This window comes from Malus domestica, chromosome 15, assembly GCF_042453785.1.
Source record: "Malus domestica chromosome 15, GDT2T_hap1".
Classification (NCBI taxonomy): Eukaryota; Viridiplantae; Streptophyta; class Magnoliopsida; order Rosales; family Rosaceae; genus Malus; species Malus domestica.
Genome location: NC_091675.1, coordinates 19,937,002 through 19,953,794, shown reverse-complemented (window position 1 = coordinate 19,953,794; position 16,793 = coordinate 19,937,002). Strand labels below are relative to the sequence as shown.

The 16,793-nt window shown below is 38.1% G+C and overlaps 2 protein-coding genes across 9 annotated transcripts; both read left to right on the top strand.

Annotated features, from left to right (window-relative positions):
• Positions 1 to 5,903: 5,903 nt before the first annotated feature.
• On the top strand, positions 5,904 to 10,133 carry LOC103400215 (DNA-(apurinic or apyrimidinic site) endonuclease 2-like). 8 transcript variants are annotated; one of them, XR_011576627.1, is made up of 11 exons: positions 6,017 to 6,222; positions 6,335 to 6,544; positions 6,648 to 6,732; positions 6,855 to 6,970; positions 7,077 to 7,159; positions 7,244 to 7,359; positions 7,553 to 7,704; positions 8,239 to 8,921; positions 9,376 to 9,432; positions 9,526 to 9,619; positions 9,790 to 9,913. XR_011576627.1 is itself a non-coding variant. In XM_070814594.1 (10 exons), exons 7-9 carry the CDS (start codon positions 7,677 to 7,679, stop codon positions 9,412 to 9,414), a joined length of 750 nt encoding a protein of 249 aa, XP_070670695.1. In that variant the 5' UTR covers positions 6,017 to 6,222; positions 6,335 to 6,544; positions 6,648 to 6,732; positions 6,855 to 6,970; positions 7,077 to 7,159; positions 7,244 to 7,359; positions 7,553 to 7,676; the 3' UTR covers positions 9,415 to 9,432; positions 9,526 to 9,751. The 8 variants fall into 8 exon arrangements, 2 of the variants coding, with proteins under 2 accessions (XP_070670695.1, XP_070670694.1); XR_011576625.1 differs by having other exon boundaries at positions 9,273 to 9,432; XR_011576629.1 differs by having other exon boundaries at positions 5,904 to 6,222; positions 6,860 to 6,970; positions 7,077 to 7,359; positions 9,234 to 9,432; positions 9,790 to 10,133.
• A 4,493-nt stretch (positions 10,134 to 14,626) lies between these two features.
• On the top strand, positions 14,627 to 15,578 carry LOC103400239 (chaperone protein dnaJ 11, chloroplastic-like). Its single transcript, XM_008338897.4, has one exon. It carries the CDS (start codon positions 14,725 to 14,727, stop codon positions 15,190 to 15,192), a length of 468 nt encoding a protein of 155 aa, XP_008337119.1. The 5' UTR covers positions 14,627 to 14,724; the 3' UTR covers positions 15,193 to 15,578.
• The last annotated feature ends 1,215 nt before the right edge of the window (positions 15,579 to 16,793 follow it).

The window sequence follows — 16,793 nt, the reverse complement described above, 5'->3', positions numbered from 1 at the left end:
CAGCTTGCTTTCTTGTTAGGGCTTTGTATTACTTAATCACAATGATAAGTCTGTTAAGTGTTACTTAAGTCATTTTATTGGGTTTAATTAGTTAATTAGTGAATGGCCAGCTGGCAAGTGTTGTGTGAGATTGGAATATATTCCTCAATAGTGGAAAAAGCGTTGTAATGTTGATTTGGATAAAAAAACAATATATCAAAAATATTCTCTCTCTGTCTCTTTCCCTATGTCCCACTGCCATTGTCTCCTGCTACTTGCAGGTTGAGATAAGGAACTGAGATTGAACCTAACATTGGTATCATCTTATCGATCTTGAGTCTCCCTCTTGTATGCCCCGCCACACCACCAATTCTCGAATGTCTACACTGGAATCGTGCCTCTCTGTCGTGGAAATTGTTATGGAAGCCTTTCCTCAGCAAATCCAGGCCACTTCAGACGCTAGATTCACCTCATTGGAGATGAAATTCGCCCTTTTCTTATAGCATCTCCATCGTGACCCTGGAGTTCCAGACGGCGCTAGGTCCTCTGCTACTCCATCTCCTCCAGGTCTCGAGCCATAAAATCCTGCCTCGTTCGTGATTAACGACGGTGATTTCTGTTATCTTGAGACTCCGCGTTTCCAGCGGTGAAATTCCTTCAATGACGGTGGTTTCGCTCCGCATCCTCAGTGGCCTCATCGTTTGGATTTTCCCCGTTTCGCAAACGACAAAGATCCCTCAGCTTGGATCTACAAGGCTGAGTAATACTTTGTTTACTATCACACCCCAGATCACCAAAAGGTCATGACCGCTTCTTTTCACTTCGAGAGTGAGCCGCTGCAATGGTTCCGTTGGCATGATTGCATCAATTCCATGCCAACTTGGGCTACGTTCACCACCGCTTTGTGCAAAGAATTTGGACCCACATATTTCGAGGATTACACTGAATCTTTGTTCAAACTCCAGCAGACTGGTACCCCCCATGATTATGTTGTTGAATTCCGTTTCCTTGCCAATCAAACTTCAGATGTCGGCCCTATTTTACTGAAAAGTTGTTTTCTGGGTGGTCTTAAAAAGAGTTGCGTTATGATGTGAAACTCCTACGCTCTAATTCGATTCATGACGCCATCTCCATTGCTACTCAATTGGATGCTAAGCTCAGTGATTTGAAACATTGTCCACCCAAACCTCATCCAATCGCCCGGCCTCCTCTTGCCTCCCTTCCATCACCCATGGCTCGTTCTTGTCCACACCACCTGCCCTATAAGAAGCTTACGTCTGAGGAAGTTCAACGGAAGAAAGAAAAGGGCGACTGTTGGTTTTGTACTGCGAAATGGACTCACAGCCATAAATGTTCTCCTAAGCAGCTTCTAATGCTTGACATCCCTGAGCCCTTAGACCTAGTGGCGGATGAATCCTTGGAGATTATCGACCCTCCATTATTGGGAATGAAGTTTAGTGTATGTGTTTTCTATGGCACTACGGCCTATTATGCAGTGCAAACCATGAAAATTGAGGGGGTTCTGGAGAAGTAACATATCATAGTCCTTCTCAATTCGAGCAACACTCATAATTTTATTGATTCCCGGTTACTCAAGAAGCTTAGTTGGCACTGTCACCCTACCAAACCATTTGAGGTCATGATCACCAATGGGGGAAATGTCACAAGTTATGGATATTGTCCACAATTATCTCTGCAACTTGGTGCATATTAATGCCATATGATCTGTTTTCTTTACCATTAAGCGGGTGCGATGTCGTGTTAAGCGTTCAGTGGCTTTCTTCAATCAGCCTTATGCTTTGGGACTTCCAAAAGTTCACTCTGGCTTTCTCTATGGGCCAAGACCATTATACACTCTCACAAGCTAGCATTTCCACCAATTCCCAGTTACAAGCGACTTTTTGCCATAACATTAAGAAACAATTCCCTTCATCCAACCTGAGCATCTTACTTTATTCCTTGGAATGGGGAAAATTGAGGCCTCTAATATGTCACCTCAGCAATTAGGTGAACTACAGGAATTGTTGCACAAGTTTGAGGTGTTCATGGTTCCTACCACCCTACCACCATCGTGTGCACATGATCACCACATTCCATTGTTGTTAGGGGTTAAACCTCCTAGTATATTACTATCAAGGATAAATATCCTATTTCGTTGATCGATGATTTGCTTGATGAGCTTTTTGGCTCCATGTTCTTCTCTAAGCTTGACTTGCGATCCGGGTACCATCAAATTCGTATGCATCCTAATGATATCGAAAAGACCGCATTTCGTACTCATGAAGGACACAACAAGTTCTTAGTCATGCCTTTTGGCTTGACTAACGCCCCGGCCACTTTTCAAGGTCTGATGAATGCCATATTCAAGCCCTATCTTCGGCAATTTATTTGGTCTTTTTTTATAACATCCTGGTTTATAGTAAGACCTGGGATGACCATCTCTCACATCTGGCCAAGGCGTTTGAAGCCTTTTAGCAACACTAATTATTTGTGAAAAAACAAAAGTGCTATTTTGGTCAGAGTCAAATAGAGTACTTGGGGCACATTATTTCTCGTGAAGGGGTCACGGCTGATCCAGCAAAAATTTAAGCGATTCTTGAATGGCCTCCCCTTTTCAATGTTAAGGCTCTCAGAGGTTTGTTGGGATTAACGGGTTATTACCGCAAGTTCATTCCTGGTTATGGAAAAATATGCCAGCCCTTATACAATTTGACTAAGAATGATGGATTTCAGTGGTCTCCAAAGTCTGCCTTAGCTTTCAAACAACTCAAAACAGCGATGACTTTTCCACAGTTACTAGCCTTGCCTGATTTTTTCACACCCTTTGTTATTAAATGTGATGTTTCAGGTTCGGAATAGGAGTTATCCTCTAACAGAACGGTCGGAAGATCGCATTTACTAGAAAATCTCTTGGCTCGAGGAACCAAGCTCTCTCAACCTATGAGAGAGAGTTGATCGCAATTGTGCATGCCACACAAAAATGGCAGAATTACTTGCAAGGCCACCACTTCATCATCAAAACAAATCACAGTAGTTTGAAGCATTTTTTGAATCAACGAGCTTCCACTCCATTCCAAAAAAAGTGGGTGGATTTTGATTATGAGATCCAATTTAAGCAAAGGGTAAACAATGTCGTGGCCGACGCTTTGTCTATAATTCCGAGTTCTACTCCTTTACTAGAGCCACCCTTCGAGAAAGTTATCGAGTGCACAATCATCACCTATCCTTACTACAGGTGGTTAGATGAGTTAAGAAGAGAATTGGAGCATGAGGCGTGGATTATCCAGAAAATGAAAAAGGTGTTACACCTCTCTCAGGACTTGGTCACATATACCAATCAATCCCATTATTCCATTGACAATGGCTTCTTAAAATATAGGTCACGCAAGGTGATCAGCCCCACTTCTACTTGGCAGAGGAAGCTCATCGAGGAGCATCACAGTACACCTGCAGCGGGTCATGAAAGAGTTTTTAAGACTTACCAAAGGTTGAAACGCAATTTCTATTGGCCCGACATGAAGAAAGACATCAAGTTATGGGTTTCAGAGTGTGGACCACCAATTGAAATGTAATTTCTCATGCACAGTTTGAAGCCTTGCAACCTGAAAAACTCGGAGTTTGGACACTATTTTCAGGTTGCAAGGCTCCAAACTGTGCATGAGCTCTGGGTACCACCCTCAAAGTGATGGGCAGACTGAGGTGGTGAATAGGTGCCTTGAGACCTACCTGTGATGCTTCACGAGTTGCCATCCCAAGAAATAGCTCTATTGGCTCTTATGGGCCAAATGGAGTTATAACACTTCCTTCCACACCTCCACTCAGCTCACCCCCTTTGAAATTGTTCATGGTTACCCTCTCCTTATGTGACTTCTTATGAGAGAGGCACGATGAAGTTGGATGTCGTGGAACAAGGGCTACTGGAATGGGATAGGTTGTTTTCCATGTTTAAAACTAATTTATTGGTGGCACAGAATCGCATGAAGGCTCAAGTGGATAAGCACCGCAGGGGGAAAGAATTTGCTGTGGGGGACTTGGTCTATTTGAAACTCCTCTTATATCAACTTCAATCCCTTGCTATTCACACTCACCACAAACTCCACCCCAGATTCTATGGTCCATATGAGATATTGGAAAGGATTGGCCTTGTTGCCTACAAGTTAAAACTGGCACTGGAATCCAAAATTCACCCTATCTTCCATGTTAGTTGCCTCAAGAAGCACATCGGCCTACAAGTCACTCCCATTCCATTACTTCCAATGCTTCAAGGTGAAGAGGTGTGTACCAAGGAACCCGAATCTGTGCTGAAAAGAAGGGTATATAAGAAAGGCAATGCAGCAGGAGTTCAGTTTCTGGTGAAATGGCAATTTGGTTCTGATGATGACTCAACTTGGGAAGACTATGATGATTTTTTTGCACGGTTTCCCGATTTCAAGTTCTAGCCTTGACCTTGAGGACAAGGTCCATTTTCAAAGGGGAGAGTAAATGTTAGGGCTCTGTATTACTTGATCACAATGATAAGTCTGTTAAGTGTTACTTAAGTCGTTTTATTGGGTTTAATTAGTTAATTAGTGAATGGCCAGCTGGCAATTGTTGTGTGAGATTGGAATATATTCCTCAATAGTGGAAGAAGCATTGTAATGTTGATTTGGATACAAAAAACAATATATCAAAAATATTCTCTCTCTGTCTCTTTCCTTATATCCCACCGCCATTGTCTTCTGCTACTTGCAGGTTGAGATAAGGAACTAAGATTGAACCTAACATTTCCACAAAAAAATCCACCACAGGGAAATGGATGCCAGTGCGATTTGGATATGGGTTTTTCATTTTTTTTATCGTTTTTTATTGAATTTTATAATTTTATAATGGGAAAATTTATATTTCTTATTAAAATTACTTTGGAAGGGTTCAAGATAGTACGTGCTATCTACACAATTTTTTTTTTTTATTTTCATACTCATTTGCTAGTTTTTATTCATTGATTTTATTCAATTTGAGAGATTAAAAGTTAGAAGATTGTGTGAAAAGTAAAAATAGATGTGTGGATAATATCACTCTTTCTATACCCTGTAGAGAGAGGGTGATGCTTTAGTTACCATTAAATTAGTATGATTTAAATGATTTAAGACACGAATCTCAAATTTAAATTAATTTAATGACAACGGGTGCGATAAAGAGCACATAAAAAATATATCCTTGAATTTGACAAAATATATATATATATATCCTTGAAATTTAGGCCATTTTAAAAAAGTGGCATCACCTTTCAATTTTTTCACATTACCACTCAAATAATTAAACTAGCAACAATAAAAACAATTTTCCTCAAATCTTACAAGCCTTTGTTTTCTATTTACGTAGCATGCGTGAATCTTACTTTAGAAGGCAAAATCAAACAACGTTTCAAATTGACTCTTTTCTCTCTCAGTTTTGGTCAAACAAAAAAATAACTTGAATCATCAAAATTTTTAAACTTCAAGTGATAGGACTGCTATGTGTTTTTTTTTATTTTTTATGAAGTGTCTTGAAATTCAGTGGCGTATTAAAAAAAAAAAAAAAACTATTTCATCGATTTCTCTCGTAAACTTGTACTATCAATTTGCCTCCTGAACTTCAACTTGACAAGTTTCTTCCATCTAGTATTCCCCTTAATGTCATTTTCATTCTCATTTCATCTATTTTTTTTTTAATTTAAGTTGTGACGTAAAATAAAAAACCAATAACTTTTGATGACGCACCTGTGAATTTTTTACACACAAGAAATGAACACGAGGGAAGAGTTAAGGGTAAAAATTGGTAATTTATATTAATTGATAGAGGAAAATTGGCCAAATCAAAATTGTAGGGGCCAAATCATCTAAGAAGTACAACATCCGGGGGGGAAATCGCTAAAATTACCTATCTTAACGGCTTTACCTAACGGCGTCGCATTTCGGTCCCTCTCTTTCTTTTACCTCCAAGTTCGGAATTTGCCGGTTGAGGATTTCCTTCTCTCTATAACCAGAAGCGAGGAAGAAGATGAAGATTGTGACGTACAACGTGAAAGGGCTGCGGCCGCGGATTGGCCAGTTCGGCTCTCTCTTCAAATTGCTGAATTCATTGGACGCCGACTTCATCTGCTTCCAGGAAACCAAGCTGCGACGACAGGAATTAACCGCCGAGTTGGCGGAGGGCTACGAGTCCTTCTCCTCCCGCACCGGCACCTCCGGAAGGGGTCGCACCGGGTACTCCGATAATTTTTTGGTAAAATGCCTCAACCAGCCACACGGCGGGGCACACATTCTCTTCAAATTTTGCACCTTTATGTTTCCAGTTTTGATTGATTTTTTTTTGCATATAATGTGGTTCTGTGAAGGTGTGGCGACGTTTTGTCGCGCGAAGTGGGCGTTCTCGAGTGACGAAGTCGCTTTGCCGAAGGCAGCGGAGGAATGCTTTACCGGGGTTCTTGACAGTGGAAAGGGAGAAATGATTGCGGTTGCGGAAGGGCTTGAGGAGTTTTCAAAAGAGGAGCTTTTGTAGGTTGATGGCGAGGGGCAGTGTGTTATCACGGATCATGGGCATGTTGGTATGTTTTGCCTTAGCTTCTAGTTTCAAGCTCGAGTCTTTGTGAGTTTTTATTTTATTTGTTGGTGAAAGTTTAAAGATTTATATGGACAATGGCTGTGTAGTTCTCTTCAATTTGTATGGGCCTCGAGCTGGATGTGATGATACGGAAAGGACGGAGTTTAAACTCAAGTTTTCAAGATGTTAGAGGTAACCAAAATGACCCTTTTACTTTTTAAGTTGCCATTGTGTTCAGTTTCTTTCTTTTAGCATGAAAAAGTTAGACTTGTTATTGTCGTCGTTTTATTTATTTATTAATGTTTCTGTTGTAGAAAAGGTGGGAGTCTCTCTAGCGTCAGGGGAGGAGGATATTTTTTGTTCGTGATCTTAACATTACACCCACTTCATTAGATCGCTGTGATGCGCAACCAGATTTTGAGAACAACCAGTAAGATGTTTGTCTGATCTCTAACAGTGGCCATCTGTGCATGTAATTATATGCAGAATATATAATTGTAGTTCATTCCTAATAATTGAGAAAATCTACCTTGTAGATTTTTAGAAGATGGTTTAGATCGATGTTGGTGGAAAATGGAGGCTCTTTCTTTGATGTTTTCAGAGCAAATAATCCTGATAGGTAAAGCATACACATGCTGGTCACAAAGTACAGGTGCTGAAGAGTTTAATTATGGCTCTAGAATCGATCACATTCTTTGTGCAGGGGCATGCTTACACCAAGAGCAGGACTTGCAAAGTCATAATTTTGTAACATGCCATGTCAAGGAGTTTGACATATTGACACAATTTAAATGGTGGAAAACTAGGGAATTCACTAAGGTATAGGATACATAGATGCTTGCTTTTTGTGTGCATGCAGCCCATGCATGGATGTCATTCTTGTATTAGTTTTACTTTTGTGATTATGCAACAGTAAGTAATGTGGAAGTGCATGCATGTGGTACATATATGTAGGCGAAACATGTCTATGTGAGTGTTTTGATGTTGCCTTGACCTCTTTCCCTGCCTGCAGGTGGAAGGGAGGGCAGAACATGAAACTCGAAGGCTCCGATCATGCGCCAGTTTAGACAAGTTTACTGGAAATTCTTAGTGTTTCCCAGCATAGTACCCCATCTTTGTCTGTTAGATACATTCCAATGGTTGGTGGCCTCCAACAAACCCATGGTATGGAATTATATTCTCCCTTTTGCTGATTACCATCTTGTTTGATTTTAGATGTTTCCATATAAACATTCTCGTGAAATATGCAAGGACATAAATGATAAACCTTTTGTGCGCACTTGAAATTTGAAGGAAGCGACTGCTTCCTTGGTTCAACTAGTATTTAGTTGTCTATTGATTTTAGTTATATTATAGCAGTACTTATTGATCAAATAGATTAAGGGTTTGTTGTATGCCTTGTATTTAACGTGATTTGGGTTAGTGGAATATCATATGTGCAGCTGCCTTTTGTTTGGGACAAGTTTGGAACTTTGGTGTTCATTAATAAAAATTATATCTATGTGTATAGATGTTAAATATTTTGATTATGAGTCCAACAATAAAAGAGTGAAAACAAAAAAGATTTGAATTTGATTATATCGCTTAATTACTAATACTTCATACTGGATGCTGTATGCTCTCTTAACCTTTTCTCCTGAAGCTACTTCTTCTCTATGCCTACTCGAGGTTGACTGAACCCTTTGTCCTCCTGTGCAGTATATTTGCTAATGAAAAGACAAGCTGCGGAACAAGTTAATCCGGACAGAAATATGATTCAAGAGAGTTTCGGTGAGGGAGAAAAATGTTCGCCTGACCAATGTTGCACACCCGGTGCACCCAGCAGCAACTCCTGTTCTTTGAGCCAAAACTCCCAAGTGATCAGTTCAAAAACAAATGAGCATTCAAGCGCTTTTGCTATTGAGGCTACTTGTAACACCTTGGTAACTTTAGGTGGTGAACGTACAAAAACAATGTGCGGCAGTGAAGCTAGGAAAAAATCAAAAAGGAGTTCCCAACTCTCTTTGAGGTCATTTTTTCAGAAAAGTTCTATCAGTAGCAACAGTGTGAGCATTAATACTGATATTTCTACTAGTCAGAGAAATGTTCCAGATTCTAATCATCTCTCAAATGAAACTCCAATACCAGAAAGTCAAAGCCGCAGTCCCAAGCAGTATGAACTGAACTCTAGTGTATCAAATCAAGATCAGGATGAAGTAGATGCCTGCTCCTTGGACAAAGAGAATAATAATTTTGCGTTATTGGAGTGGCAAAGGTTACAGCAAGTCATGCAGAATAGCATACCAGTTTGCAAGCACCATAGTGAACCTTGTGTTGCTCGGGTTGTGAGCAAGCGAGTTCCTAATTTTGGACGCAGATTCTATGTCTGTGCGCGTGCTGAGGTATGTTTTTGTTAACTTTAATACTGCTGGAAATTTGTTAAAGTTTCTAATATACGATATTGGAGTAAGAGTAAAACAGAAAGAAAATGAAATAATACTCTTGCATGTAAATAAGGAAAACGAAGTTTAAGCATGATTCAGTATTGTGATGTCTGATGAAATTATGAATTCAAGTATATGACAGTGAAGTGTGGACAAAGGACAAGTATCTATAAATGAATTGCTCCTTTCTTTGATTCTTTCCATTATTTTGTACATCTCAGATTCAATTGATTTTATAAAAGCAGAAAACATCTGATAAATTTTTTGTAGTTCCATCCATCTTGTAACTAGTTTCACTTCGGTACTTAGAGCCTAGAACTTGGGATGAACAAGTCCTCCGGCTGCGCAGTCTGTTTTACCCCATTTTGCCATTAAAGAATTTGGGCATCTGACAATTGCAAGCTTTATACAGAACTACAGATATTGTGGAGTTTATATGTACTCGAGCTAAGTTTGCTGTTGACTACTCGTGAGTAACGTTTGTCTTGTTTATGTGGAATAGCAGAGGGCAAAGCAGATGATTTATGAACTAACTAGTGGCATTCCTTTGTTCTTCCTACAGGGACCTGCATCTAATCCAGAAGCAAATTGTAGGTATTTCTAATGGGCTTCTTTGAAACCTCGAGAGAAATGACGGTGGTGATCAGTGATGCCAGGTAATAATCGATGCCATGCTTTTAGTTTCCAGCCTACCCTTCGAGAGTGCTGGCCTTTTCGGTTTGGGAAATTTTGTAATTAAAATGATTCTTTTTGAAATATAAGTCTCAGGCATAAGCTCCTTTGTTGTATTATTTAGCTGTATAACTTTATTCATTTTCTTGTTTAGTGAATTGATCGCCTTGCTACACGAAAGAAATATGTTTCCAGAATATCAGGATCTTTAGTTTTAGGCGTACGTGACGTGTGCCGTCCATATATATATATATGAGAAGTTAAGGAGAAGAAGGTAGCTAGCATCTTTCGAAAGAGAAATTATACGTTTCCTCGGTATGTCATTTATCAACTCGTTTAAGAAGAGTCATACAGCACGCACCCAGAAGAAAAAAATGTTCCATGTATTAATTAATGTATTATTCTTTCTTATTCGTGGACAACTTCCACATAAAAATACAATCTTTGATGTCACAATCTTGTGTTTTTATAATCAATTGGGAGCCGAAATTTGAGTTTGATGTTTCTTCCAACATTTAGAAGAAAAGTATCACTAGCTAGTATTAAATGTCCTATCAACGTCGCGGACGAATGGTCGCAACCGATAACCCAACTATTCAGTAAAAAAATTGAAAGGTTAGTAAACTTCCTCCATACAAAATTGTTTGGGATGGCAAATCAACAAAGGCCAGCGATCGTTATCGATCACAAATTATGGTAAAAGACAACCTTAGAAATAATAATACGATAATGTCAAAACACATCAGCATGGATTATGACAAACCCTCACCCCCAAAGATATGTTTTACATCACTTCGAGCGTCACAGGACTAATTTCTAAGGGCATGCAAAAGTTGAATGAGAAGGTTTTTTACGGCCACAAAAAAGCAAAGATGTCCTTGTCAAATGATGGCATTAGGGATTAGGACCTTACCCAAATTGGCTTGAGCTTTCAAGGTTTTGGTCATCAGAAGAAGGAACAATTATTATTATTAATATTGGAAATTGGATAGGGATTATGCAACGGAATTGGATTATCTGCCCTCCCATTTCGGTACCCTCTCCGTGCCCTCCTGTTTTGTGTGGTCACGGTTAAGCCACGTCAATATTTTATATTGTTTTTTATAAAAATAATAAGACGAAAAAATAATAATAATATAAAATATTGACGTGGCTTAACCGTGACCACACAAACAGGAGGGCACGGGGAGGGCACCGAATTGGGAGGGCAGAGAATCCAAGTCCTTATGCAACTCAATCTTAATTGATTAGACCTTAAAAATTTTAGGTACTCAGTTGTCTACCATGTGGGTTTAATTATGGTCTAGGCCCCATGAGACCTAGTTTGTCTGCCCTCCTCATTTCATGCCATTTCTATCCCCTCCTATTTCTGTGATCACGGTTAAACCACGTCAATATTTTATATTAATTTTTTTTTATAGAAATAATAAGACAAAAAACAATAGGAATATAAAATGTGGACGTGGTTTAACCGTGACCACATAAATATAAAGGGATAAGAAGGGTATGAGATGGAGAATGGTAGACAATCCAAGTCCGGCCTCATGGGCAGGTACAAGTAAGTAACACCAACAAGTATACTTTTTGTTTTTTTAATAGTATCAAATATTATTCATACATAATAAACTTTATTTATCTAAATTTTGCACCTTATTCCACTTTACTCTTCGAAATTCGATTTGGTTTTGGGCCCTATTAAATTGGCTGAACTAAAAAAAATGGGTGCGGGAGAGATGTGATATTTCTATGAATTGAAAGTTTAAGAGAGCTCAAAACTAGAAATGTCAAACTATAAAGTGAAACAGGACTTATAATGTGCAATTGCTAAATTTTATTCTATTATTTTCGGATGAAAGCAAAGGAGGTCATGTGACTCGTGTTATTTTGATTTAAACCATCATTTTGTTACTGGCTTGTTGTACTGTATATGTGCGATAACATGGCAAAATTGTTGGATATAAGTGTTTTTTTTTTTTTCTGTCAGATCAATGTCCCGTATTCAATGAGAATGACTTATCAACACCACCAGAACGCTATCGTGGTATATTGAGCAAATAGCATGACATCCCACGTTTATGTTTTTTGCATAACTTCACATGGCTGATTTAAAACACCATTATGTTTCATGTAAGTCATTGTATTTAGTTTCAACCTCATTACAACCAGTTGTACACAACTTTCTTCACAATTTAGGGTCATTATACTCTACTTTTGTTTGGAATCGGATACCATGTACTTGGCCCTTGGACGTACGTTATATAGATATTTCAGGGTCGATGTATACTACTCATATAAATATAATCAAGCTTGAAAAGGAAGGGGAAGATAAGCAAAACAACAGACAATTGCAATAATTAAGGAGACCTACGAACCTGGTTACTACTGTTTCGACGGACCATCACCGAATAGCTGCTAGTGGACTTGGTAAGGTGGCTCTTCCTAGCCCAAAAAGCTACCAAAATTCACATGCAAATGTATATTATTTTAATCTGTGATCTCGATGATTATCGTGTTAATTATATCTTCAGAAAACAATATCCAAGTCGATGGAGAAGTGCGACTTTATCTGCCTTTGAAATTTGTATGCGGTGGGAGGAGCTTCTGACTTCTGAGGCAAGTAGTTAAAAGATCTGCACGATAAACTAGTGGTTCCAAATGACATCCCACTACACTTGCTGGGTCCTTTTCCTGCTCTAGTAAAATCATGAAAGGTTCTAGATACTTTTTTTTTGGCCAAAATACTCGAGCCATTTGCAAATGGATTTGGCCTCTTAATTTGTTGATTGCGGCTAGCATTGATTCAATATTCTAGGGTTTTATTTTTGGGCACTCAATTATAGCTAATATATGTGACGAGTGGTATATTGTTCTAATGATTATAGTCTTTATCTTCAATCTACTGTATTCTAAGTTCAAACATTTTTTTCTCTCTCTTTTAATGTAGAATATTGCTTGCATTAAGAAAATGCTTCATTTTATAAAAACTTCATGCTTGCTTGTACCTATAGGTGGTTAAATTAGATTGTAATGTCATGGTCGATCATTTGTTAAGAGAATGAATCCAAGAAGTATAAATAATCATGAGCCTTTTTTTGGATTCCATTTATAACGTGGGTGACGTTATACTGTCTCAGGCGAGGAATTAGGCAATTTTGGCTCGATTGAACAGTCGAGCTTTCTCCTTTTTACTGTAGCGTGACCGATTGGGCATGGGCTAGAGCTCATTTTGTTACTTTTGATGGATTGAATCACCCAATACCCCTAGCAATTGGGAGAGGTGGACTTGCTATTATAGTAGATGGGAAAGAGATTATGAGCCTTTATTCCATGTGGTTTATAGTACTTCTTATGCTTTGGTTTGGAGGGCACACATAAGATGCAACCACCATTACTTTCCATTGTCTTATTTTTGTTGTTATTTATTTTGGTTGGTGTATTTTATAAAAGATAATGCTTGTGTTTCTCTATGGAGAATTTAATTGTCCCCCCTATGATTAACTAATATTTATCGTCCAAACATCTTAATCGGAACTGTTCGTTCTCTTTATCATCATTTAAAGATTATATACGCTTAGAAATTATTCAATTAGCAGACATTTTAGCCACTCATATGCATAAAATGAATGGATGGTTCATCACGCGAATGACAATTGTTACCAAAATCGTTAATTGGTTTAACACGGATGGTTGACTAAACAATCTCCAAATTGAATGATTTTTTGTAGACCTGATCTTTAGATGATGATAAAGATAATGAACATTTATGATTTGATGTTATGATGTTCGAATGATAAAAGTGTTAATCGCAAGTGAGAGATAAGTAAGTCCCCAAATGCAGGGGAACACAAGCCTTGTCCTTTTATGTATATCCCTTGTCTATCGGTTCTAGAAGCCATGAGTGATCTCCTCATTCTGGCAATGTCACCTAAATTAACAACATTACATCTTGTTGGGGTTATTAAAGAGAAAGAATAAAGGATTCTCTTTACAACTGCTTTTGGATGGTTTATGCTTAAAAACTTAAACATTCATACATTTTCAATGTTCAATGTACGAAAATAATATATAAGTTGTTATTATTAACTCTGAATTAGAGTTTAGTTTCAATTGGAAAACATTAATTTTATAGGAATGGTGGACAGATTAAGAGAATATAGAGGGAAAAGGTGGTAAAAATAGACATTAAATTTTTTTGAGCATAATGCTATATTTTATACTAGGGGAATGGAGAGTTTGGCTAAGCCACACAATGGGCAACCTAATTTGGTATCGAATTCGCCGTCCACGAGATTAGAAACTAAGACCTCTCACTTATAAGTAAAGAGGAATATCATCAGACCATAGTACTGAGTGGCAAAATAAACATTAAATTTAAAACTTGTTAATTTCAAAATCATGGAAGGTCTGTTTAGGTTTACTTTTCTACATCCTTTTGTTTTTCTTAAATAAATAATCTGCTTCCGCACCAAAGAACTATTTTAGTTATGTGACAAAGTATTAGGTTTAGGTGACTAAGACAGATGCTAACACAATCGTAAACAAACTAGTCGAAACTCGAGATTGATCTAATTAATAAAATTTTATTTACAAAAGAAATTTCAAACTCTCTGCTAACAATTTAATAATGACACATGACGTTACATTATTTGACATAAATAAATACAATTTACAATGAATACAATTTGATTCGATAATAATGAAACAAAACACATCACTAGATGCGTAACACATTTCAACTTTGTAGTAAAAGTAAAGGAAAAAGACCAATCTGCTAATCTAAAGAGGACACAAATGACCAATAAAACTCATCCACTACCATTTATTTTCAATTTATGACCACCAAAAATAAAGTGAAAATTACGATTATTATGTTTGAGGAGTCAGCATCAATCCCAGCCAAACTGGATAACCATTTTCTTAGCTTAACCAAACACCATATTTAACCCTAGTTATAGCTCTGGCCTGGCCCAACCCACGTCCGCATCCAAACACCCCTCAAACTCCCTCAACATATAAAGCCAAACCACCCCCACTCCTCTCCCTCTCTCCTCAACCAAATTCCACAACGCATACCAAAACGCACCGTATCATGCTTTCTGCCTCGTCCTCCACCGCATTCCTCGCCGCTCCAATTCTCTCCGCCACAGCCTCTCCTAAAACGTCGACACGTGTACGATTTCAGCCGATTCGCGCCTTCGCCACCGGCTCCGCTTACGCTTTGCCTGAGGCCGAGACGGCGTCGTATCTCCGCCCTCAAACAATGACCTCGCTGTACGAAATCCTCGGCATCCCAGCCGTCGCTACGTGTCAGGAGATTAAATCGGCGTATCGGAGACTGGCTCGGGTTTGCCACCCCGACGTGGCGGCGATCGAGCGCAAGGACACGTCGGCCGACGAGTTCATGAAGATTCACGCTGCCTACTCCACACTGTCGGATCCCGACAAACGCGCCGATTACGACCGGCAATTTATGCGGCGGAGCCGGCCGTTGTCGTCGGCGTCAAGATATTCCGGGTACTACACTCGCCGGAACTGGGAGACCGACCAGTGCTGGTAGTGAGTTGACTCTCCTGCTGACGGAACGATTCCGAAATTAAAGCAACTAATCCGCGAGATCATCGGTAATTTTGTAAATATACGAAGGGTGGCATAGCGCAATCAGAGGCGTTGATTATTTTGATCGTGATGATCTGGCCGTCCGTCTGTCGGGCACGAAAACAAGAAAAAATAAGTCGCGCCAAAATTCTGGGATGTGAAAAGAGTTGAAAATGTTGTTTTGTGTAGATAATTACTATAATTAGGGATGCAACATTTTCAATATTAGTAAAGTTGTGTTCTTGTCTTGGATTAGTATGACATAAGTAGAGTATTTATGGTGATTTACATGTAGAGATTGAAGCTCAGTATTTTGATGGGTAATCAATTTTTAATATTCTATTGGTATTGATGATTTTAAGTTTTTAAGTGTTTGTTGGTAATGTGAAATTAACTCAATCTTTAACTTTGTTCAAGAAGGTCTTAACTTGCATTTGATTTACGCATACTGAGATTATCATTTCATTTTTATGTCATGGATTGTGTCATAAGCAGTGGCGAAGCTAGGAAATGTTGAGGGGAGGGGCAAAATTTAAAATGTAAAACATTCCAAAAAAATGTAGTCAACCTTTTAGATAGTAGACAATATTAATATCATTCATAATTTATCAGTACAAACAAATTACATGAAAACGTTGCATAATAGGCTCATTATTAGTAAAAACAAAAACATATCTCTTAATGTAAACAACCAAACTATCACTCAACCATTCATCTCCTATTTTGTTACACAATAGTGTTTTGACAATATTCATAGCAAAAAAGGGATCTCCACCCAAACTAATGTAAGAAGCTTATATACTAACTTGTAGTTTTCACACCTCCTAGTCTTCACCAATTCCTTTGAAAAATCACTAATTTCTTTCAATAATGGAAACTCACTATACATCTTCAAATCATGAATATAACTATCAAGTTGAATTAGAATTATGAGGTCCACATGATTAAAATCTTAAGGATAAAGTTGGGAGAAATGATCTACTTTTTGTTGGTCAAAAGATGCAAAATTATTCACCGAACTCAAATATGTCATACAAAAGAAGCAAGTTAATATTTACCTCATTGAAGCGATCATTCAATTCTTTAAGTTGCATATAAAGAAAAATAGAGGTCTACACGATAGTAATTGAAGTTCGTGAGTCTTGGAGCTTCATGCTTTAATTTTCCAAGTACGAAATGCAAGTCAAGTTAGGAACATTAATATTATTTTTCTCACAAAACTTTTGTTCATCAGGAAACAAGTCCTCAAAATCATTATCTCTCAAGGATTAAAAGAAAAAAAGATGAAATAACTTTAAATTCTGAAAATAATAACAATAATTAAAAAGGAACAATAACAAACATCAACCTATTTGTGCTCTTCAGTCTAGACAAATGAGATAAAGGGTAGATAATTGAAATGGTGGGCTTGTATCTTTGGGCAATAATGTTTAATCAACTAAATGGTAGTGAGGTTAGAAAGGAGCCCATATCAATAAATTAAAAAAATAAGGAAGAAACTAAAAAGAACCCACAATCCACACCGTTTCATTAAAGGGAACACTGGAACAAAGCTTTATAAAC

Coding starts and splice junctions, on each gene's coding strand:
- LOC103400215 (XM_070814593.1), top strand. CDS start 7,677: ATGGTTGGTGGCCTCCAACAAACCCATG. Junction 7,705..8,238: donor TGGCCTCCAACAAACCCATG/GTATGGAATTAT, acceptor CCTCCTGTGCAG/TATATTTGCTAATGAAAAGA. Junction 8,922..9,525: donor ATGTCTGTGCGCGTGCTGAG/GTATGTTTTTGT, acceptor TTCTTCCTACAG/GGACCTGCATCTAATCCAGA.
- LOC103400239 (XM_008338897.4), top strand. CDS start 14,725: ATGCTTTCTGCCTCGTCCTCCACCGCATTCCTCGCCGCTCCAATTCTC.